Raw genomic sequence first — 23,858 nt, 5'->3', positions numbered from 1 at the left:
TTACCATATTACAGAGGCCTCCAGGAATATCAACCCTATTGCACACTTTAGAGTCATCGGCAAATAGGCAAACCTTCCCTACCAAACCTTCTCCTATGTCACTCACAAACATATTAAAAAGAATAGGACCCAGAACAGACCCTTGTGGCACACCGCTTGTAACATGTCTCTGCTCAGAATACTAGCCATTAACAATAACTCAAGTTATAATATATAACTATATCTATAAAGGGTGGGGAAAGCTTATTTTTTATTTATTTATTTTATTTGTCACACCATTATAGAATGGTAAATTTGTACAAATAAACATTAAATAGGTAATGATAAAAAATAATGATAGAAGACAATAGAACATTAGGACAGGGACGGTAGGCAGGATGGTGCGCTTATGTCTGCCCCTTACAAACCTCTTAGAAAGGGGGAGAGGTCAATTGTAGATAATCTAAGGTTTTTGTTTATTTTTTATTTTATTTATTTACTATATTAAAACTGATATTTTTACTTTATATATCTATATATATTCTATAGATCAGTGTTTCCCAACCTTGGCAACTTGAAGATATTTGGACTTCAACTCCCAGAATTCCCCAGCCAGCATTCGCTGGCTGGGGAATTCTGGGAGTTGAAGTCCAAATATCTTCAAGTTGCCAAGGTTGGGAAACACTGCTATAGATGAAGTTTTTATTTTTTATTATTATTACGATGACTTCCACTTTGAGCGGAGCGACTGTAGCTCCACTAAATGTTGTATGTTATGTCTCTTATGTTTGTTTGTTTGAAAAATCAATAAAATATATTTTTTTAAAAAGAAAGAAAATAATTAGAATTAATTAGAAAGAAATAATTATAATTAATTAATGAGAAATAACTAGAAAATAATTGCAATAAATATTTAGGTGATCTATCAAAATATTTATATTTGTAAGAGAGAATCTTAACTTTTATAAATGAAAGGCTTTTTCATGCCCCCCCCCCCCACTTTCCCTCCCACATCGAGGGAAGCAAAGGGGGAAGAAGGCGGTGCCTCTCTAGGAAGAAGCGCTCTGTGGCCCGTAGTCCAAACCTCCCGGAGGAGAGGAGAGGTTGGTTGTATTTCACCGGCGGCGGATTCCCGGATCCCGAGATCCCTGGGAAGGTGCGATCCCGCTTTCCCCGGAAAGGAGGAGGAGGCGACGGCCACAAGAGGAGACGCGGCGGGGCAGCCCGATGGAGCTGGCGGCTGAGGAGGAGGAGGTCGGGAGCAGACGTCGGCGGGATCCCGGGTGGTCTGCAGCAGCTTCGCCCCCGGAAGGCTGAAATCCCGGGAGGAGGAGGAATGGGGGTGGGGGGAGTTGGTCCTTCCCGGGGTGTTCCCGAAGATGTGGCGGGCCGGCTGCGGGAAGGCCGGGCGGAGAGCTGCTCCCTGACTGCAGCTTTCCGCTCCTCGGGTCCAGGACGGGTGGAGGCGGCGGCAGGTGAGAGGGATTTGGATCCCCTCCTGGGCGGAAGATCCAGTTCCCTTATTGGGCTCAGATAACAGGTCCTATCAATAGAAGATGCTTTGGTTTCCCTTCATAGAATCCTTTGTGTATCCAACCCCATTACAAGTGGTCCCTGATTTACAACCGTTCATTTAGTGACCGTTCGAAGTTACAACGGCAGGTGAGGGTCTCCCCTCCTGGGCGAAAGATCCATTCCCCTTACCTGACTCAGATGACAGGTCCTATCAGTAGAAGATCCTCTGGTTTCCCTTCATAGAATCCTTTGTGTGTCCACCCCCACCCCATTACAAGTGGTCCTTGATTTACAACCGTTCATTTAGTGACCGTTCGAAGTTACAACGGAAGGTGAGGGTCTCCCCTCCTGGGCAGAAGATCCATTTCCCTTACCTGACTAAAATAACAGGTCCTATCAGTAGAAGATGCTCCCGCCAATTTAAATGCTAGAATCCTGTGTGTCCACCCACAGTCTCCACTCCACTCAAAGGCAGATTGTATCAATAGAAGATGCTCTGGTTTCCCTCCACTTGCAATCCAAGAGTTCTCTTTCCCCACCCAGATTACAGGTTGTCCTCAATTTACAATTTATTTATTTATTTATTAGATTTGTATGCTGCCCCTCTCCGTAGACTCGGGGCGGCTAACAACAAGAATAAAACAGCGTATGACAAATCTAATAATTAAAAGTAGTTAGCAAAAACTTCAGAAGAGAAGGTTTTAGGGGTAGTGATTTCTGACAGTCTCAAAATGGGTGAACAGTGCAGTCAGGCGGTAGGAAAAGCAAGTAGGATGCTTGGCTGCATAGCTAGAGGTATAACAAGCAGGAAGAGGGAGATTGTGATCCCCTTATATAGAGCGCTGGTGAGACCACATTTGGAATACTGTGTTCAGTTCTGGAGACCTCACCTACAAAAAGATATTGACAAAATTGAACGGGTCCAAAGACGGGCTACAAGAATGGTGGAAGGTCTTAAGCATAAAACGTATCAGGAAAAACTTCATGAACTCAATCTGTATAGTCTGGAGGACAGAAGGAAAAGGGGGGACATGATCAAAACATTTAAATATGTTAAAGGGTTAAATAAGGTTAAGGAGGGAAGTGTTTTTAATAGGAAAGTGAACACAAGAATAAGGGGACACAATCTGAAGTTAGTTGGGGGAAAGATCAAAATCAACATGAGAAAATATTATTTTACTGAAAGAGTAGTAGATCCTTGGAACAAACTTCCAGCAGACGTGGTTGGTAAATCCACAGTAACTGAATTTAAACATGCCTGGGATAAACATATATCCATTGTAAGATAAAATACAGGAAATAGTATAAGGGCAGACTAGATGGACCATGAGGTCTTTTTCTGCCGTCAGTCTTCTATGTTTCTAAGTAGTCCTCAATTTAGAATTGTTTGTTTAGTGACCGTTTGAAGTTACAATAGAAGGTGTGGGTCTCCACTCCACTCAAAGGCAGATTGTATCAATAGAAGATGCTCTGGTTTCCCTCCACTTTCAATCCAAGAGTTCTCTTTCTCCACCCAGATTACAGGTAGTCCTCAATTTACAATTTATTTATTTATTTATTTATTAGATTTGTATGACGCCCCTCTCCGTAGACTCGGGGCGGCTAACAACAATAATAAAACAGCGCATGACAAATCTAATATTAAAAATAGCTAAAAACCCTTATTAAAAAACAAACATACACACAGTTGTTCCTTTAGTTACTGTTCAAAGTGACAATGACACTAGGAAAGAAGTGGTTGTTTTTCACACTTTAATGATTGTTGTGATATTCAATTCAATTCAGTTTATTAGATTTGTATGACGCTCCTCTCCATAGACTCTGGGTGGCTCACAACAATAATAACGCAATATATATCAAATCTAATAATTAAAAGTCATTAAAAATCCCTTATTAAAAGAAAACATACACACAAACATACCATACATAAACTGTATAGGCCCGGGGGAGATGTCTCAGTTCCCCCATGCCTGATGGCAGAGGTGGGTTTTAAAAAGTTTACAAAAGACAAGGAGGGAGTTCTAATCTCCGGGGGGAGCTGGTTCCATAGGGTCGGGGCCGCCACAGAGAAGACTCTTCTCCTGGGTCCCGCCAGAGGACATTGTTTAGTCGACGGAGAAGGCCAACTCTGTGGGACCTAACAGGTTGCTGGGATTCGTGTGGCAGAAGGCGGTCTCGGAGATATTCTGGCCTGATGCCATGGTCACATGACTTTTCAGTCAGGTTGTCAAGGTTCCAGGTAGCATCCAAGCTAAATCAGAGTCCAAGTCAAAGTACTTACTCAAAGTTCCAATTTATTTCCGGAGCCATCCTAGCACCTATGCTGGGAAGCCTGAATTTGAGTTTCCCACCCAGTTGAAAGTTCACATCCCTTTTCCCCCCTCTCACCCACAAACTTGTCACGTTGCCCACTCAGATTGTTCCAATTTAGCCAGTGCTCCTTCTGCTTCCACCCAGGTGGGTGCACATAGGATAACCTTGAACCATTTGAAATAATGTTTTGTGGCTGCATCTGTTCCCTCATGAAAATCACTCCTCCCAAGTCTATTTATTTATTTAATTTGAGTCCTATGCTGCCCAATCCCAAAGAACTCAGGGTGGCTCACAATAACATAAAAAAGATACAAATACAATAAAAAAGAAGTCAAATGTAGAAGTCTAAAACTATAAAACCCCAGTGGAAAAACCCAAAAAATTCCCATAAACATCAGGCCTTCTTTAGATAGTATGGCAAGCCGTTAATGTATCACCAACGCCTGCACCGAGTCTTCGGAGAGGGGCGGCATATAAATCTAATAAATTGAATTGAATTGAATTGACATAGGCGCGAGTGATCAACCAGTGGAACAGCTTGCCTGAGAAGATTGTGGGAGCTTCAACACTTGAGACTTTCAAAGGGAGATTGGACTCCCATTTGTCCGAAATGCTGTAGGGACTCCTGCTAGAGCGAGGAGTTGGACTAGATGACCTACAAGGTCCCTTCCAACTCTAATAATCTCTAAACAGTCCCAGAATGATGTTTCTCCATCCAGATTATTACACAGGATGGAGAAGTATCCAAAGGGAATCCAAATGGATATAAGGTTGACTCAGCCTTCCACCCTTCCGAGACCAATGAAGCAGTGGAAGTGATGTGCCGGTGCCTGGAGGCTGTTGGAGTCTGGATGGGTGTCAACAGACTCAAACTCAACCCTGATAAGACGGAGTGGCTGTGGGTTTTGCCTCCCAAGGACAATTCCATCTGTCCGTCCATCAACCTGGGGGGGGGGGGGAATTACTGACACCCTCAGAGAGGGTCCACAACTTGGGCGGCCTCCTCGATCCACAGCTTACATTAGAGAACCATCTTTCAGCTGTGGCGAGGGGGGCGTTTGCCCAGGTTCGCCTGGTGCACCAGTTGTGGCCCTACCTGGACCGGGAGTCACTGCTCACAGTCACTCATGCCCTCATCACCTCGAGGTTCGACTACTGTAATGCTCTCTACATGGGGCTACCTTTGAAGAGTGTTCAGAAACTTCAGATCATGCAGAATTCAGCTGCGAGAACAATCATGGGCTTCTCTAGGTATGCCGATGTTACATCAACACTCCGCAGTCTGCACTGGTTGCCGATCAGTTTCCGGTCGCAATTAAAAATGTTGGTTATGACCTATAAAGCCCTTCATGGCATCGGACCACAATATCTCTGGGACCACCTTCTGCCGCATGAATTCCAGCAATCGGTTAAGTCCCACAGAGTTGGCCTTTTCTAGGTCCCGTCGACGAAACAATGTTGTCTGGTGTGATCCCGGGGAAGAGCCTTCTCTGTGGCGGCCCCGACCCTCTGGAATCAACTCCCCCCGGGAGATTAGGATTGCCCCCACCCTCCTTGCCTTTTGCAAACTCCTTAAAACCCAACTCTGCCGTCAGGCATGGGGAAATTGATTCCCCTGGGCCGTTTCCGTTTTACATATGGTTTGTATGAGATGTATGATTGTTTTTTATGTTAAGGGTTTTAAATTGTTTTAACCATTGGATTTGTACTGTTTTGTTGTTGTGAGCCGCTCCGAGTCTCCGGAGAGGGGTGGCATACAAATCTAATAAATAATAATAATAATAATAATAATAATAATAATAATAATAATAATCGGTAAAATGAGGACCTAGATTGTAAACCGCTTAGAGTGGGCTGTAAAGCACTATAAGGTGGTATATAAGTCTAAGTGCTATTGCTATTGTTATATAGCATGGTCCATTTGAGGGTGGGAGAAGAAGCCCCTTTCATACAATGTTCAGTTGTTATAATCTAATAATTTTTCTGTCATTCTGGCTGATGGTTTCAAATGCAGGAACCTCTGAAGCAGTCAGTCTTGGTAACTCCTGAAGGAAGAGAAAGTTGCTCCCATCCTTCATCTATGAAGCAACTATGGAGAGGCATCTTTGAGGAGGATCAAAATCTTCGTTGTCATGGATCATCAACAGCTCAGGTAGGAAAGCTTTAGAAGAACAACACTTCAAAAGAGACATTGAAACTCTGGAGAAGGTGCAAAAAACAGCAACCAAGATGATTAAGGGTTCGGAAACCAAGACTTACAAAGAGAGACTGCGGGAACTGGGCATGGATAGCCTAGAGAGAAGGAGGGCCAGAGTGGACATGATAGCAGTCTACAAGTATACGAGGGGATGTCACAGAGAGGAGGGGATCACTTTATTCTTCAGGGCACCAGAGGGCCAGATGAGGAACAACGTCTGGAAGCTGACCAAGGAGAGATTCAACATGGAGATAAGGAGGAACTTCCTGACGGTCAGAGCGATCAACCAATGGAACAACCTACCAGCGGACGTTGTGAACTCCAACACTCTGGACATTTTTAAGAGAAGATTGAACTGCCACTTGACTGGTGTACTATAGGGTTCCTGCTTGGGTAGGGGGTTGAACTCGATGGCCTTTATGGTCCCTTTCAACTCTAACAATCAATCAATAAATAAACAAACAAACAAACAAATAAGGAAACATTTTGGGATCTGGTTCTGTCATGACACTCAATGCAGATAAGGAGGTCAAGTATCACCATTAGGATTCAGTGGCACAGTCCTGTTTCCAAGTTAGTGGGTGAAGCAGGACATATTGAGAAGAATATATTCATGGAATCATTTGTGCGTTTGCCGGGGAGGAGGTTGTGCTCTTTTGTGCCTTCTATATTCTTAATATATTAGTTGGGAGTACTCACAAAACAACCAGAGAAACCTATTTAGAGCAAGAGAATAGAGTTGGAAGGGACCTTGTGGGTCATCTAGTCCAGGGGTCCCCAACCACCGGGCCGCGGACCAGTACCGGGCCGCGGGGCATGTTGCACCGGTCCGTGGAGTCAGCAGCTGCCAGTCCTCCTGCCGCCGCCCCCTCCCTCCAGTGCTTCATCTCCCGCTGGGAAAGAGGCCTCGGGAGGCAGGTTCTGCCGGCCACAGGGCGATGGACGGGACAGAGGGGCGGGAAGGACCGGGAGGCTCAAGCCTCTTTTGGCTTCTGCCGTGGCACGCCTTTGCGTTTTTGGCTGGGGGGGGGGAGGCAGGAGGGTCGGCCTGACCCCCTCCCTCCAGCGCTTCACCTGCCGCCGGGCAAGAGGGTTTGGGAGGCAGATTCTGCCGGCCACAGGGTGATGGTGGGAAAGAGGGGCGGGAAGGACCAGCACCCCCATGCTTAATCCCGCCCCCAACCACACCCCTTTCCGCCCCCACCGGGCCATAGAAAAATTGCCTTGCTGAAACTGGTCCCTGGTGGAAAAAACGTTGGGGACCACTGATCTAGTCCAACCCCCTGCTCAAGCCCCTACAGCACTTCAGACAGATGGCAGTCCAAATTCCTTTTGAAGGTTTCAACTGTTGGAGCTCTCACAAACTCCATAAGCAAGTTGTTCCACTGCTTGATCGCTCTTCACAAGTTTGTGAAAGGCAAGGAGGGTGGGGGCAGTCCTGATCTCCGGGGGGGGAAGTTGATTCCAGAGGGTCGAGGCCACCACAGAGAAGGCTCTTCCCCTGGGTCCCGTCAGACCACATTGTTTCGTCGACGGGACCCGGAGAAGGCCAACTCTGAGGGACCTAATCGGCCCAACTCTGTGGGACATAGCCCAATAAATTGTATTTATTGCTACTGTTTATCCTTGTAAGCCGCCCTGAATCTGCGAGAAAGGCGGCCTATAAATCTAATAAAATAAATAAATTCTTGAGTCTCTTGTTAAGGTACTTTTTGTTTGACTTTCAGGATCCAGTCTCCTTCGAGGAGGTGGCTGTGTATTTCACGGAGGAAGAGTGGGCATTGCTGGATCCTAGCCAAAGAGCCTTACATGAGGAAGTCATGCTGGAGAATTTTAGGAGTGTTGCCGCTTTGGGTAAGTCTCCATTTTGTTCTGGGTTCAAATAATTGTGGAAATTGTTTGTGATGAGATGATGACGACACCTTTTTTTCTAAAAAAAAAAAAAAAGAACATTCTCGGCCTTTTTATTTCTAAGATCAAATTAAATTTATGTAGAGGTTGATGATCACTAGAAATACTTTACTGCACATTTCCCCAATTTACCGGATTGGCAGCCTGGAAATGGAGGCAGGAGGAAAAGAGAGGATCATTTTGTGGGAGGGGCAAGCACCTGTGCATCTTTGTGCGCGTGCACAAGTGCCCACAATGTTTGCAGCAACACAGGCACGAGGGGGGTCATGAGCGCCCATGACAACGCTTACACAAATAGGGCTTTGAGTGCCCATGACAATGCTTGCATGCCTCAGGGTTCGGTCCTCTCCCCCCCCCCTGCTATTTAATATCTACATGAAACCGCTGGGTGAGATCATCCAAGGGCATGGGGTGAGGTATCATCAGTATGCGGATGATACCCAGGTGTACATCTCCACACCATGTCCAGTCAACGAAGCAGTGGAAGTGATGTGCCGGTGCCTGGAGGCTGTTGGGGTCTGGATGGATGTCAACAAGCTCAAACTCAATCCAGACAAGACGGAGTGGCTGTGGGTCTTGCCTCCCAAGGACAATTCCATCTGTTCGTCCATTACCCTGGGGGGGAATTATTGACCCTCTCAGAGAGGGTTCGCAACTTGGGCGTCCTCCTGAATCCACAGCTAATATTGGAACACCATCTTTCGGCTGTGGCGAGGGGGGCGTTTGCCCAGGTTCGCCTGGTGCACCAGTTGCGGCCCTACCTGGACAGGGAGTCATTGCTCACAGTCGCTCATGCCCTCATTACCTCGAGATTCGATTACTGCAATGCTCTCTACAAGGGGCAACCTCTGAAGAGTGTTCAGAAACTTCAGATCGTGCAGAATGCAACTGTGAGAGCAATCATGGGCCTTCCTAGATATGCCCACGTCTCATCAGCACTACGTGGCCTGCACTGGCTGCCGATCAGTTTCCGGTCACAGTTCAAAGTGTTGGTTATGACCTTTAAATATGCACCAAGACAAATTCCTTGTGTGTCCAATCACACTTGGCCAATAAAAATTCTATTCTATTCTATTCTAAAGCCCTACATGGCATTGGGCCAGAATACCTCCAGAACCGCCTTCTACCGCACGAATCCCAACGGCCGATAAGGTCCCACAGAGTTGGCCTTCTCCAGGTCCCGTCAACCAAACAATGTCGCTTGGTGGGCCCCAGGGGAAGAGCCTTCTGTGTGGTGGCCCCGGCCCTCTGGAATCAACTCCCCCCGGAGATTAGAAAGGCCCCCACCCTCCTTGTCTTTCGCAAATTACTCAAGACCCACCTTTATCGCCAGGCATGGGGGAACTAAGACATCTCCCCCAGGCTTTTATATTTTATGTTTGGTATGTATGTGCTGTATGGTTTTTAATTGTTGGGGTTTTATATATCTTTTTATTATTAGATTTGTTCTATTGTTCTATTGCCTTTTTATTACTGTTGTGAGCCGCCTCGAGTCTTCGGAGAGGGGTGGCATACAAATCTAATAAATAATAATAATAATAATGAGTGGATCCATGATGAGGTTCCCACAAGAGGGCCATCCTCTCACATGGCTCAGTGGCGATTAGCCTGTGGTCTGGTAGTGGGCCACAGGCCACAAGTTGGAGACCCTTGCTTTATGGGAACTTTGTTATTTGAGCATTTGAGGAAGTTCTTCAGTGAAGATTGTCATTTCTTTCTGATCCAATTGTAGAGCAGGTGAGGAAGGTACTGACCAGAATGTCTCTGACATCTATTTTTTATAATCCCCCAGTTTCTTAGGTTGTCTGGTGACAATTTTCATACTAGCTGTTGTTGCGGCAAAACTCAGTTGCCAGTCAAGGGAATGGAGACCACAAGGAGATCGCATAACTCAGGTTTATTTGATGCATGCATCAGGTTCAGAAGATATAAAAGCAATGTCTGAACGCCTTGGATTGTTTTTTAGGGCTCTTTATACATTTCCAAAGGAGTACAAAAAACACACGATATTAGCCAATCAGATACTAGTTGTCAACGTTTCCTTATAAAGAAAGTAAAAAAGGGTTACAATACTTTGGAATACTGTGTTCAGTTCTGGAGACCTCACCTACAAAAAGATATTGACAAAATTGAACGGGTCCAAAGACGGGCTACAAGAATGGTGGAAGGTCTTAAGCATAAAACGTATCAGGAAAGACTTCATGAACTCAATCTGTATAGTCTGGAGGACAGAAGGAAAAGGGGGGACATGATCGAAACATTTAAATATCTTAAAGGGTTAAATAAGGTTCAGGAGGGAAGTGTTTTTAATAGGAAAGTGAACACAAGAACAAGGGGACACAATCTGAAGTTAGTTGGGGGAAAGATCAAAAGCAACATGAGAAAATATTATTTCACTGAAAGAGTAGTAGATCCTTGGAACAAACTTCCAGCAGACATAGTTGATAAATCCACAGTAACTGAATTTAAACATGCCTGGGATAAACATATACCCATTGTAAGATAAAATACAGGAAATAGTATAAGGGCAGATTAGATGGACCATGAGGTCTTTTTCTGCCATCAGTCTTCTATGTTTCTATGTTTCTAATATAGATGTAGAATGTACAACAAAAAGGAACTTGCGGTTAGTATGTGGGTTCATGCATGAAGCTATGTGCCTTGAGAGCAGGTGGCATATCTATCTATACACCATCAAAGCCATGTCCTTTTCCTGTAGCACAGCTATGTTCCACCGGCTGCAAGGCATAGATTATAAACACAAAATGTACTTTTGTACCCTAAATATGTCAAGCATTACTATATATGTGGGGCATAGGTTAAGGCTTAAGAAATGCAGAATTTGGGCCAGCACTAAATATGAATGTATATCTCAGGCTAGCTTCCTCATTGTTACTGCATTTTTCAGAGTATTAGACGCACCAGAGTATAAGACACACCTTAGTTTTGGGGGAGGAAAACGGGGGGGGGGGGGATCTGCCTCTGCCTCCCAGCAACTTGTATCCCAGAAAACAGCACAGGTGATATACACTGTTTGCTGTGTATTTCAATGCATGTGTGCCTGATCTGTAGAAGTAGCAAGGAATTGGAGAAATGTGCATTATGGCAGTATATTAATGCCAGAAAGTTTTCTTAAATGGAGTCACACTATCTCCTCCCATTTATTTAAGTAGATCTACTCCAAACATTACTAAGTCAAGGTTTAACTCAGCTGCCATATCTTAATACTAAAACAGGGACACTGTTACATTTCAGACTATGCTTGTACAGATGCTGTTAAAATTGATGTGACTTTCTGGAAGTACAGTTATACTCTGCTATTTAAAAGAAGATACAATATTATTTTTATTATTATTATTATTATTATTATTATTATTATTATCATCATCATCATCACCACCACCACCACCACCATCATCATCATCATCATTATTATTATTATTATTATTATTATTTATTAGACTTGTATGCCACCCCTCTCCGAAGACTCGGAGCAATAGCACTGGCCCTCTTCAGATCAAGCATTTACACTGCTCAAAAAAAAATAAAGGGAACACTTAAACAACAGAATATAACTCCAAGTAAATCAAACTTCTATGAAATCAAACTATCCACTTAGAAAGCAACACTGATTGACAATCCATTTTGCATGCTGCTGTGCAAATGGAATAGTTGTGCAAATGAAATATTCAATGAGAATATTTCATTCATTCAGATCTAGGATGTGTTATTTGGTTTTTTTGAGCAGTATATTTTAAAAAGCTTCTTCATTTTGTTGAGTTGTCTAGAACAACAATAAAGAAGTTTTAAAAAATAAGTCTAATAATTTGAACATTCTACAGACATTTATAGTTATTGACTTGCCTCCTTGCATCCAGGATCAGCAGTCTCATTAGCACAAAAAAATAAAAATCTGCCTCTATCTCCCAGCAATTTTCCTCCTTGCAGCTTTAGTTTCACCTTCAGTTTAACATGTGGCTTGCCTGCCTAAAGCCTCAATCATGCTTAGTACCGGGAATAATACATGCATTAATGGGAATAAGGAGATCGCTGACCATTTCAATAGCTACTTCTGTTCAGTTTTCTCAAAAGACACCTTACAAAATAATACTATAGAGGGATATAGCATTGCTTCCAGCTGTACGGATTCAGCTCCAGTGATCTTAGAAGCCGATGTCTTAGAAGAACTTGAACGATTAAAGATAAATAAGGCAATGGGTCCAGATGGCATCCACCCCAGAGTTCTTAAAGAACTCAGATCTGTCATTGCTACCCCCCTGACTGATTTGTTTAACCAATCCTTGTTAACAGGAGAAGTTCCTGAGGATTGGAGAATGGCCAGTGTTGTGCCTATTCACAAGAAGGGCAGTAGAGAAGAAGCTGGTAACTACAGGCCAGTTAGCTTGACATCAGTTGTAGTTAAAATGATGGAGACTCTACTCAAAAAGAGGATAAATCAGCATATAAATAACAATAACTTATTAGACCCAAATCAGCATGGCTTTACTGAAGGCAAATCATGTCAGACTAATCTCATTGATTTCTTTGACTATGTCACAAAGGTGTTGGATGAAGGTGGTGCCGTGGATATTGCCTACCTGGACTTCAGCAAAGCCTTTGATACGGTTCCACATAAAGAGCTGATAGATAAATTAGTGAAGATTGGACTTAATCCCTGGATAGTTCAATGGATTTGCAGCTGGCTGAAGCGTAGACATCAGAGAGTTATTGTTAATGGCGAGTATTCTGAGCAGAGTCAGGTTACAAGCGGTGTGCCACAAGGATCTGTTCTGGGTCCTATTCTTTTTAATATATTTGTGAGTGACATAGGGGAAGGTTTGGTAGGGAAGGTTTGCCTATTTGCCAATGACTCTAAAGTGTGCAATAGGGTTGATATTCCTGGAGGCGTCTGTAATATGGTAAATGATTTAGCTTTACTAGATAAATGGTCTAAGCAATGGAAACTGCAGTTTAATGTTTCCAAATGTAAAATAATGCACTTGGGGAAAAGGAATCCTCAATCTGAGTATTGTATTGGCAGTTCAGTGTTGGCAAATACTGAAAAAGAAAAGGATTTAGGGGTAGTGATTTCTGACAGTCTCAAAATGGGTGAACAGTGCAGTCAGGCGGTAGGGAAAGCAAGTAGGATGCTTGGCTGCATAGCTAGAGGTATAACAAGCAGGAAGAGGGAGATTATGATCCCACTATATAGAATGCTGGTGAGACCACATTTGGAATACTGTGTTCAGTTCTGGAGACCTCACCTACAAAAAGATATTGACAAAATTGAACGGGTCCAAAGACAGGCTACAAGAATGGTGGAAGGTCTTAAGCATAAAACGTATCAGGAAAGACTTAATGAACTCAATCTGTATAGTCTGGAGGACAGAAGGAAAAGGGGGGACATGATCGAAACATTTAAATATATTAAAGGGTTAAATAAGGTCCAGGAGGGAAGTGTTTTTAATAGGAAAGTGAACACAAGAACAAGGGGACACAATCTGAAGTTAGTTGGGGGAAAGATCAAAAGCAACATGAGAAAATATTATTTTACTGAAAGAGTAGTAGATCCTTGGAACAAACTTCCAGCAGATGTGGTAGATAAATCCACAGTAACTGAATTTAAACATGCCTGGGATAAACATATATCCATCCTAAGATAAAATACAGAAAATAGTATAAGGGCAGACTAGATGGACCATGAGGTCTTTTTCTGCCGTCAGACTTCTATGTTTCTATGTTTCTATGCAGCCTCAAATCAGCTGAGAGTCTGGAAGCTGATAATCAGTTGCTTGGGTTAACAGGCTCTGTTCTGTTTGCTGCAAGGAGGAAAATTGCTGGGAGGCAGAGAACAAAGGGTGCAGGTGGCTGTGTGGGGCTACATTCAGTGTATAAGATGCAACCAAGTTTTCACCCTCTTTTGGGGGTTAAAAAGCTGTGTCTTATACTCCACAAAATACAGTAGATCTTTCTGAACAATGATTTCCCTTGTCTGTAGCTCTCAAAAGTTTTCCTACAAGAAGAATGAAACCAACTGGAGGGGTGTGTGTTCGATCCTAGATAGAGGCAGATATTTCTCTCTCTGGAAACAATCAGAATATATCTGCTGAGCAAAGCTCCTCATTTGGCTCTGAGTAAATCATTTTTAAACTGAGAATAAGTGGCATTTGCTTCAGCCCAAGATAGTTTATAGGTTACTGTTAACCTGTTACTGTCAACAAAGCAGTGGAAGTGATGTGCCGGTGCCTGGAGGCTGTTGGGGTCTGGATGGGTGTCAACAGACTCAAACTCAACCCGGATAAGACGGAGTGGCTGTGGGTTCTGCCTCCCAAGGACAATTCCATCTGTCTGTCCATAGCCCTGGGGGGTGAATTATTGACTCCCTCAGAGAGGGTCCGCAACTTGGGTGTCCTCCTCGATCCACAGCTCACATTAGAGGAACACCTTTCAGCTGTGGCGAGGGGGACGTTTGCCCAGGTTTGCCTGGTGCACCAGTTGCGGCCCTATCTAGACCAGGACTCAGTGCTCACAGTCACTCATGCCCTCATCACCTCGAGGTTCGACTACTGTAATGCTCTCTACATGGGGCTACCTTTGAAAAGTGTTCAGAAACTTCAGATTGTGCAGAATGCAGCTGCGAGAGCAATCATGGGCTTCCGCAGGTATGCCCATGTTACACCAACACTCCGCAATCTGCATTGGTTGCCGATCAATTTCCGGTCACAATTCAAATGTTGGTTATGACCTATAAAGCCCTTCATGGCATCGGACCAGAATATCTCCGGGACCGCTTTCTGCCGCACGAATCCCAGCGACCGGTTAGGTCCCACAGAGTTGGCCTTCTCTGGGTCCCGTCGAATAAACAATGTCATTTGGCGGGACCCAGGAGAAGAGCCTTCTCTGTGGCGGCCCCAACCCTCTGGAACCAGCTCCCCCCAGATATCAGAGTTGCCCCCACCTTCCTTGCATTTCGCAAGCTCCTTAAAACCCACCTCTGTCGTCAGGCCTGGGGGAATTGAAATTTTCCCTTCCCCCTAAGCTGATAGAATTTATACTTGGTATGCTTGTATGTATGATTGGTTCTTTAAATTGGGGGGGTTTAGATTATTTTCAATATTAGATTTGTTCACATTGTCTTTTTTATTGTTGTTTGCCGCCCCGAGTCTTCGGAGAGGGGCGGCATACAAATCTAATAAATACAATACAATAAAGAGAAGGTGCTGTCTGGAAACCTGATGCGATTTCAAGAACATAAGTAGCAGTGAATCCAGTTCATACCTTAAACTATTACACAGCTGCCACACAAGCAATTTAAATTTGTTTTTTAACATTTCTGCAGTGATATCATGTGCAGTGGCAGTTTAGCATCTTCTCAGCATTCACATGACATTTAAAGGAAATCATAAATGTACAGTGTTCTATGTATATAAATAGTGTTAACTATGTATGTATACATAGACAAAACCAGCAAAATTTTGTTTGTGCGAAAATGTTTACAGTGCTTTCCGTTCATGAATATTTTATAAAACTTTTTTTTCCCCTTTTTGTGGCTTTTTCTTTCTTCCAATCAGCTTATGGACAAGAGCAGAAGAACTACAGGGAGCAAATGATCAAGTCTGAAGAAGACATGTCTGCAGATCAAGACCTGTCACAAGGGATTAAGAAAACCTGTAAATTGAACAGAGGGGAGGAATCTCCAGCATACAATGAAGTCCTTTATCTGCCAACCCAGGAAGTTGACCAACAAGCAGAAGAGGGAAAATATCCCACATGTGGCAAAGGAGACAAAGAGAACTCTGATTTTGCTAAATATTCTGTAACCCCGACCGAAGAAGAACAATATGAATATCAAGAGGATGAGCAAAGTATCAGCTCTACCTCCTACTTTGATTTACATCGTCCATCGTCCATCCAAGAGACACCGTATGCATTTATACATTGTGGGGAGAATTTCCGTTTTGGCAGTGATAAAGTTTCCCATAAAGAGGAGAAACGGTATGAGTGCGGAGTGGATTTCAATAAAAACCAATTACTTACTTTACCTCCCAAAATTCCCCCAAGGGAGAAACTTTATGAATGTCTGAAGTGTGAAAAGACATTTGCTCAGAGGGGAAACTTGGCCATACATGAACGGACCCACACAGGGGAGAAGCCGTACGTATGCCTGGTGTGTGGACGGAGTTTCAGTCAAAGCGGTCACCTTACAAGACATCAACGGTCACACACGGGGGAGAAACCGTATACGTGCTTGCAGTGTGGAAGGCAGTTCAGTGGACGTTCGAACCTGGTGAAGCACGTAAGGGGCCACACGGAGGAGAAACCCTACATGTGTACGGAGTGTGGGAAGAGCTTCCGCGACAACAGTGTCCTCGTTTGCCACGTGAGGACCCACACGGGGGAAAAACCCTTCAAATGCCTGGAGTGCGGGAAGAACTTCAGGCGGAACTGTCACCTTGCGGAACACAAGAGGATCCATACAGGAGAGAAACCCTACCGGTGTTCGGAGTGCGGGAAGAACTTCAGTCAGAAAAGCAACCTTTTGCAACACAAGCGGATTCACACGGGGGAAAAACCTTACACGTGCTCGGACTGTGGAAAGAGTTTTAATCAGAGCAGTCAGTTTATTTGCCATAAAAGGATTCACACGGGAGAAAAACCCTACCGGTGCGCGGAGTGTGGGAAAAGTTTCGGGCACAACGGTAGCCTTTTGCAGCACAAAAAAATCCACACGGGAGAAACCCCCTATAAATGTGCGGAGTGCGGGAAATGCTTCAATCAGAACTATAAGCTTTTGCAACACCAGCGGATTCACACGGGGGAGAAGCCGTACCACTGCAAGGAGTGTGGGAGGAGTTTCGGTTGTAGCAGTGACTTTATTTGTCATAAAAGGATTCACACGGGAGAGAAACCATATACGTGCCCAGAGTGTGGAAAGGGGTTTAATAAAAGCAGCCGGCTTACGTCTCATCGAAGAAAACACACAGGGGAGAAGCCGTATAAATGCACGGAGTGCGGAAAGAGATTTTCCTATAGGGATTGCTTCACAAGACATCAACGAACCCACACTGGGGAGAAACCCTACGTATGCTTGATTTGCGGAAAGAAATTCAGTGGACGTTCAGGTCTTCAAATCCACGTCAGAATCCACACAGGGGAGAAACCCTACAGGTTTGTTTAAAATGTTTATGAGTGACGTAGGGGAAGGTTTGGTAGGGAAGGTTTGCCTATTTGCCGATGACTCTAAAGTGTGCAATAGGGTTGATATTCCTGGAGGGGTCTGTAATATGGTTAATGATTTAGCTTTACTAGATAAATGGTCAAAGCAATGGGAACTGCAGTTTAATGTTTCCAAATGTAAAATAATGCACTTGGGGAAAAGGAATGCTCAATCTGAGTATTGCATTGGCAGTTCTGTGTTAGCAAAAACTTCAGAAGAGAAGGATTTAGGGGTAGTGATTTCTGACAGTCTCAAAATGGGTGAGCAGTGTGGTCGGGCAGTAGGAAAAGCAAGTAGGATGCTTGGCTGCATAACTAGAGGTATAACAAGCAGGAAGAGGGAGATTGTGATCCCCTTATATAGAGCGCTGGTGAGACCACATTTGGAATACTGTGTTCAGTTCTGGAGACCTCACCTACAAAAAGATATTGACAAAATTGAACGGGTCCAAAGATGGGCTACAAGAATGGTGGAAAGTCTTAAGCATAAAACGTATCAGGAAAGACTTAATGAACTCAACCTGTATAGTCTGGAGGACAGAAGGAAAAGGGGGGACATGATTGAAACATTTAAATATGTTAAAGGGTTAAATAAGGTTCAGGAGGGAAGGGTTGTTAATAGGAAAGTGAACACAAGAACAAGGGGACACAATCTGAAGTTAGTTGGGGGAAAGATCAAAAGCAACGTGAGAAAATATTATTTCACTGAAAGAGTAGTAGATCCTTGGAACAAACTTTCAGCAGACGTGGTTGGTAAATCCACAGTAGCTGAATTTAAACATGCCTGGGATAAACATATATCCATTGTGAGATAAAATACAGGAAATAGTATAAGGGCAGACTAGATGGACCATGAGGTCTTTTTCTGCCATCAGTCTTCTATGTTTCTATGTTTCTATAGGTGCACGGACTGTGGAAAGAGCTTCTGTAAATACAGTAATTTCCTTTGCCATAAAAGGATCCACACAGGAGAAAAACCCTACAAATGCCCAGAGTGCGGAAAGAGCTTCACGCAGAACGCGAACCTTGTCAAACACAAAAGGATCCACACGGGGGAGAAACCCTACAAATGCGCAGGCTGCGGGAAGTGCTTCAGCCAGACCAATCACCTTTCGCAACACGAAAGAATCCACACGCGAGAAAAAACATAAGGCAGAAACTTTCCTTCCAAATCTTTTCTCGTGAAAAAAAGGACGCTTGTGGGGGAAAAAATAATAGAAATATGTGCACTGTGGAGAAATGTTCAATCAGAGGAGTAACATGATCAGGCCTAAAAGAAACCACATGGGAATATAAACATGCCCACTGGGAGAAAATATTCAAATGGATCTTTGAATTCATTATTATTATTATTATTATTATTATTATTATTATTATTATTATTTAGATTTGTATGCCGCCCCTCTCCGTAGACTCGGGGCGGCTCACAGCAATAATAAAAACAATATATAATGACAAATCTAATAGTTAAACTCTAAAATAACAAGAATACATTTTAAAAAGTCTAAAAACAAAGAACCCCAATATATAAAAAACATACATACAGTCATATACACATAAAACTACATAGGCAGGGGGAGGTGTTTCAGTTCCCCCACGCTTGACGACAGAGGTGGGTTTTAAGGAGTTTACGAAAGGCAAGGAGGGTGGGGGCAGTTCTAATCTCTGGAGGGAGCTGATTCCAGAGGGCCGGAGCCGCCACAGAGAAGGCTCTTCCTCTGGGTCCCGCCAACCGACATTTATGGCTTCATTTTCCCATGAGATGTTATTTTTGAGAGAAATGCCTCGCATACATACAAACTCTGAATAACAGGACTGACCCTAAACTCACAACGTGAATTTGAATGAGCTGCACAGATTAAAAGTGTTGTGATAAAAGTGTGAAACTGACTGATACACAAATACCTCAATGGACTTTGAACTTTAATAAAGGCTAATACCTACTTCCTCAGCTCCACAAGCTTATTCTACCCAGTTATTCAAAAAATCGGCTAGAATTCTCTCTTAATTTAATTATTGAAGAATCTATTTGAAATGGTTCCCCACACACATCTCCACCCTTTCTCTTGGAACATGCTGCTTTCTGGGGCTGTATCTTTTGTAAAATTATAGATAATTTCTCCTCCTCCCCTCTTTTTTTAAAATCCTCAATCTCCAGGCGTAAATGAGATGTTTCTATCCATGGGCTGTAGTGGCGCAGTAGTTAGAATTCAATAGAATAGAATAGAATAGAATTTTATTGGCCAAGTGTGATTGGACACACAAGAAATTTATCTCTACGGCAGGCTACTTTTTCTGACTGCGGTCTGCCTGCAATTTTGCAGATCCAAACTCACCAGGTTCAAAGTTGACTTGGCCTTCCATCCTTCTGGCATAAAATTTACCTTCTGGTAAAATAAGGACCCAAATTGTTGGGGACAGTATTCTGACTCTAAGTCACATAGAGAGGGCTGTAAAGCAGTATACAAGCTTAAGTGCTATTGCTATAACTCATGACAATGTTTCCCATCTGGTCAAAGCTAGGGGCTGAAGGAAGAGTCCCCACAATTCCTTATTTGGGGGAAAAGTTTTAGTTGTTTTGGAAGTAGAGTGAAGCTGCTGGGGAAGAGGTCAGGGGAAAAATGCAGGATTCATGTCTTATGTAGATTTCATATCAGATACTTTTTAATTCATGACTGTGCATTAAGTAGTTCCTTGTACTTTTGTCTCTTGTCATTGAATACTATATCCTATCCCAGTGATGGGTAATCTTTTTGTCATTGTATGCGGAAAGCATGTGTGTGCACAACCATAATGCAATGTGCATGTGGTGTGCCCCCTGCACCCACATACAACCTCCCTACACTCCTCAACACATGCGCACACAACCCCACACACTCCCCCCACCCCACACAGGTCCCCCTAACCCATTTTTGGCCTAGCAGGGCCCCCTGCAGCCTCCTGGGACCAAAAATATGCCATGTAGGCGGGTTAATGCTGGGAGAGGAGGGGTCCTCCCCCACCCTTACATAATTGGGGGTCTGGAAGGGGGAGGAGCTTGCAGTTGCGAAAGTTTTTTTACTGTGGGTTCACTTCATGGCTTCTGGGGGGGGGGAGATTTTATGACTGAGGAGCTGGAAGAAGTTTCCAATCCTCCCTCCTCTTCCGGCTAGAGCCCTAAGCAGGGGGTTGGACTAGATGACCTACAAGGTCCTTTCCAACTCTGTTAATTTGTACCTGTAGAGCCGGGTGGCTGCTAGCTGCAGTAACTGTAACCGCTAGTTGAAGTTCAGCAGTTCAAATCTCACCACCAGCTCCAGGTTGACTCAGCCTTCCATCTGCACCTCTATAACTCTGTTTTGGTTCTGCAACCCAATAAAACCGACAAAGACTTCAGAGGATAATCAGAACTGCAGAAAAAACAATTGCTGCTGACCTGCCTTCCATTGGGGGCCTGTATACTGCATGAGTCAGAGGGCTGGGGAAATATTTACTGACCCCTTGCATCCTGGACACAAACTGTTTCAACTCCTACCCTCAAAACGTCGCTACAGACCACCGCACACCAAGACAACTAGACACAAGAAACGCCATCACTCTGCTAAACAAATAATTCCCTCAACGGTGTCAAAATATTTACTAAGTCGGCACTACTATTGCTACTAGTTTTTTCTCATCATTCCTACCAGCCATTTCCTCCCACTTATGACTATGACTGTAATGCTTGTATCCAGGGCCGCCGATAGACGGGTATTACTGGTAGCGGCGTCCCGGGCCCCGGCCAAATTGGAAAATGGGGGGGGGGGGGCCGGTGCCCGCCAAAAACTCCCCAACTCCTATTGAGACAAACTCTGCCTCTGCGGCCCGCACCTTCTTCCCACCCCCACGAGGAAAGAAGGCAGGGAGGCCGGCAGACAGGCAGGGAGCCCCGATGGCAGCCGCGGAAGGAGGAAAGACCGCGGGGTTGGCTCAGCCCTCTGGAAGCCAAGCCGCGCTGCTGGGGAAGCGGAATTGGGGAATCCGGGAGAGGGCTGAGCCCGGCCGGCTTCTCCGCCGGCCTTGTGTCCCCCCGAGGATTGCAAGGGCAAGAGAGCCGCGCCTTTCGGCTTCCGGAAGTGCTGGGCCGGGGGTTCGGGGGGGGGCATGAACGTCGCCCGGAGCCAATGGCTTCTTTTGGGCTTACTTGAATTCCTGCTGCTGGTAAGCGCGCGCGGGTGGCCGGGTGGGAAGGGCGAGGCGCGAGGGGGAGGCAAGTGGAGAAGCGGAGAGAGAGAAGTGGACCAAAAGAAAGAAAAGGGAAAGAGAGGGAGGGAAAGAGAAATGGAGAGGAAGGAAGGAGGGAGGGGAGGGAGGGAGAGAAGGAAGAGAAAGGAGGGTAGAAAGAGGGAGAGAGAGAGGAAGAGGAGAGATAGAAAGGAAGAGAGAGAAAGAAAGAGGGATAGAAAGAGAGAGAGAGTGAGAGATGCTCAGTGAGCCTTTCTTTGAAGTTGCCTTTCTTTGTTTCTTTCTTTCTCTCTTTCTCTTGCTCTCTTGCTCTTTCATTCTTTTTTCTTTCTCTTGCTTTCTTTCTTTCTCTTGCTTTCTCTCCTTCCTTCCCTCCTTCCATTTCTTTCATTCCCCCTCTCTATTTTTATTTCTCTTTCATTCTTTCTTTCTCTCTTTCTTGCTTTCTTTCTTGCTCTTTTTCTTTCTCTCTTTTACCTTCCCTTCCTCTATTTCTTCTTTTCTTTCTCCTTCCTACCTTCTTCCCTCCCTCCCTTCCTTCAGTCCTTCCTCTCTTACTCTCCCCTTTCATAAGTTTCCTTGCTTCCTTCCTCTGTTCCTGTCCCTTCCCCCTTTCTTTCTTTCTTTCTTTCTTTCTTTCTTTCCTTCCCTCCCTCCATTTCTTGCTTTCCTTCTCCTTCCTCCCTTGTTTCCTCCCTCATTCCCTTCTTTCACTCCTTCTTCTCTTACTCTCCCCTTTCACACCTTTCCTTGCTTTCTTTGCACCCTTCCTCTGTTCCTGTCCCTTCCCTCTTTCCTTCCTTCCTTCCTTCCCACCCTCCGTCCATTCATTCACCCATTCCTCTCTTGATCACCCCTTTTACCATTCCTTCTTTCCTTCCGATGTGGGCCCGGGCCGGCAGAGTAGTTTGCTTTTGCACCCCATCTCGAGCTCCCTTGGTGCCAACCCGGCCCTCCCCACTTCAGAGAGAAGGGGGAGAAAGAGAGAGAGAGAAAGAGAAAGAGAGAGATAAAAAGAGAAAGAGAGAGGGAGGGAGAGAAAGAGATAGAAAGAGACAAAGAGAGGGGGAGAGAAAGAGAAAAAAGAGAGATAAAAAGAGGAAGAGAGAGGGGGAGGGAGAGAAAGAGAAAGAGAAAGAAAGAGAGAAGGGTAGAGAGGGAGAGAAAGAGGTAGAGAAAGTGAAAGAGAGAGGGAGGGAGAGAGAGATAGAAAGAGAGGTTGGGAGAGAGAAAAAAGAGAGAAAGATATAAAGAGAAAGAGAGAAAGGGAGATAAAAAGAGAGAAAGGGAGAGAAAAAGAAAGAAAAGTAGAGAGAGAAAGAGAGACAAAGAGAGGGAGAGAAAGAGAGAGAGAGAGATAGAAAAGCAGGTGGGGGGGGGGGGCACACCTATTTTGCCAGCCCTCGGATGGGCCATAGGGATCCGGTGTATGTGGAGGGAGAGGTCCCCAGCTTCTGTTCTGCAGAGGGGAAGCCAAAGCCCCCGCATGGGTTATGCAGAGTGCCAGTGTTTGGGGCAAGGTGGGGGGTGGGGGTCTTCCTTAACCCCCATTTCTTTGGTGGGGCTAAGAGGCCTGCCCAGCAGGGCTGATGTGTTGCGGAAGGTCTTGTCGAGGGAGACCAGTGGAGCCCCCCCCCCGCTCCCATCCCCAGGGAAGGGGGTTCTGGCATCACTGCCACTGGCTTTGGAAAGAAGCCCCTGGCCTCTTCAGGGGGTGGAGGGAGGGGTCCGTAGCACAGGGCTGGACAATGGCTGAAGACAGTTGACTGCAGCTTTCAGAATTCCTCAGCCAGGAATATGAAGAAGACAGTTTGAAAATTTAAAAGGGAAGGAAGGAAGGGAGGAGGGAGGGAGGGAGGAGGGAGGGAAAAGAAAAAGAAGAGAAAAAAGGAAAGAAAGAAAAAGAAGAAAGAAAGAGGAAGGAAGGAAGGAAGGAAGGAAGGAAGGAAGGAAGGAAGGAAGGAAGGAAGGAAGGAAGGAAGGAAGGGAAAAAAACCAAAAGAGAAAAAAGAAAGAAAAAGGGAAGGAAGGAAGGAAGGAAGAAGGGAGGGGGGCCCCAGACACTTAGGCTGTATGGGGCCCCAAAATTCCTGATGGCGGCCCTGCTTGTATCCTTAAGATTTTTATTAACATTGTTTCCTCATTGCTTATTTGACCCCTATGACAATCATTAAGTGTTGTACCACATGATTCTTGACAAATGTATCTTTTCTTTTATGTACACTGAGAGCATATGCACCAAAGACAAATTCCGTGTGTGTCCAATCACACTTGGCCAATAAAGAATTATTTTCTATTATCTTCCAAAGTCTGGAAGGAGCACACAGGTTATTAAGCTTTCTCCCTTCAGAACGGGACGGGGCATGCGTGAAAGAGTTTTGACAGCCGTCGCCTTTTGCGGGAGGAGGGGGTTCAGCGACCTCCGGGGATTTTAAAATGGAGCCGGAGATGAGGGAGAGTGGACGCTCTAGGAAGGAGCGCTCTCTGGCCCCTAGTCCCCAGTTTTCCCAAAGGCAGGCGGAGA

General features: G+C 44.7%; 1 protein-coding gene across 2 annotated transcripts; it reads left to right on the top strand.

The window, feature by feature from the left end:
• The first annotated feature begins 1,070 nt into the window (after window positions 1-1,070).
• Window positions 1,071-19,072, top strand: LOC139159766 (zinc finger protein 665-like). 2 transcript variants are annotated; one of them, XR_011557847.1, is made up of 6 exons: window positions 1,071-1,233; window positions 5,822-5,959; window positions 7,732-7,858; window positions 15,487-17,083; window positions 18,033-18,466; window positions 18,869-19,072. XR_011557847.1 is itself a non-coding variant. In XM_070737144.1 (5 exons), exons 1-5 carry the CDS (start codon window positions 1,207-1,209, stop codon window positions 18,280-18,282), a joined length of 2,139 nt encoding a protein of 712 aa, XP_070593245.1. In that variant the 5' UTR covers window positions 1,071-1,206; the 3' UTR covers window positions 18,283-19,072. The 2 variants fall into 2 exon arrangements, 1 of the variants encoding a protein (XP_070593245.1); XM_070737144.1 differs by having other exon boundaries at window positions 18,033-19,072.
• The last annotated feature ends 4,786 nt before the right edge of the window (window positions 19,073-23,858 follow it).

This window comes from Erythrolamprus reginae, chromosome 2 (assembly GCF_031021105.1).
Source record: "Erythrolamprus reginae isolate rEryReg1 chromosome 2, rEryReg1.hap1, whole genome shotgun sequence".
Classification (NCBI taxonomy): Eukaryota; Metazoa; Chordata; class Lepidosauria; order Squamata; family Dipsadidae; genus Erythrolamprus; species Erythrolamprus reginae.
This window is presented reverse-complemented; position numbering and strand designations above follow the sequence as displayed.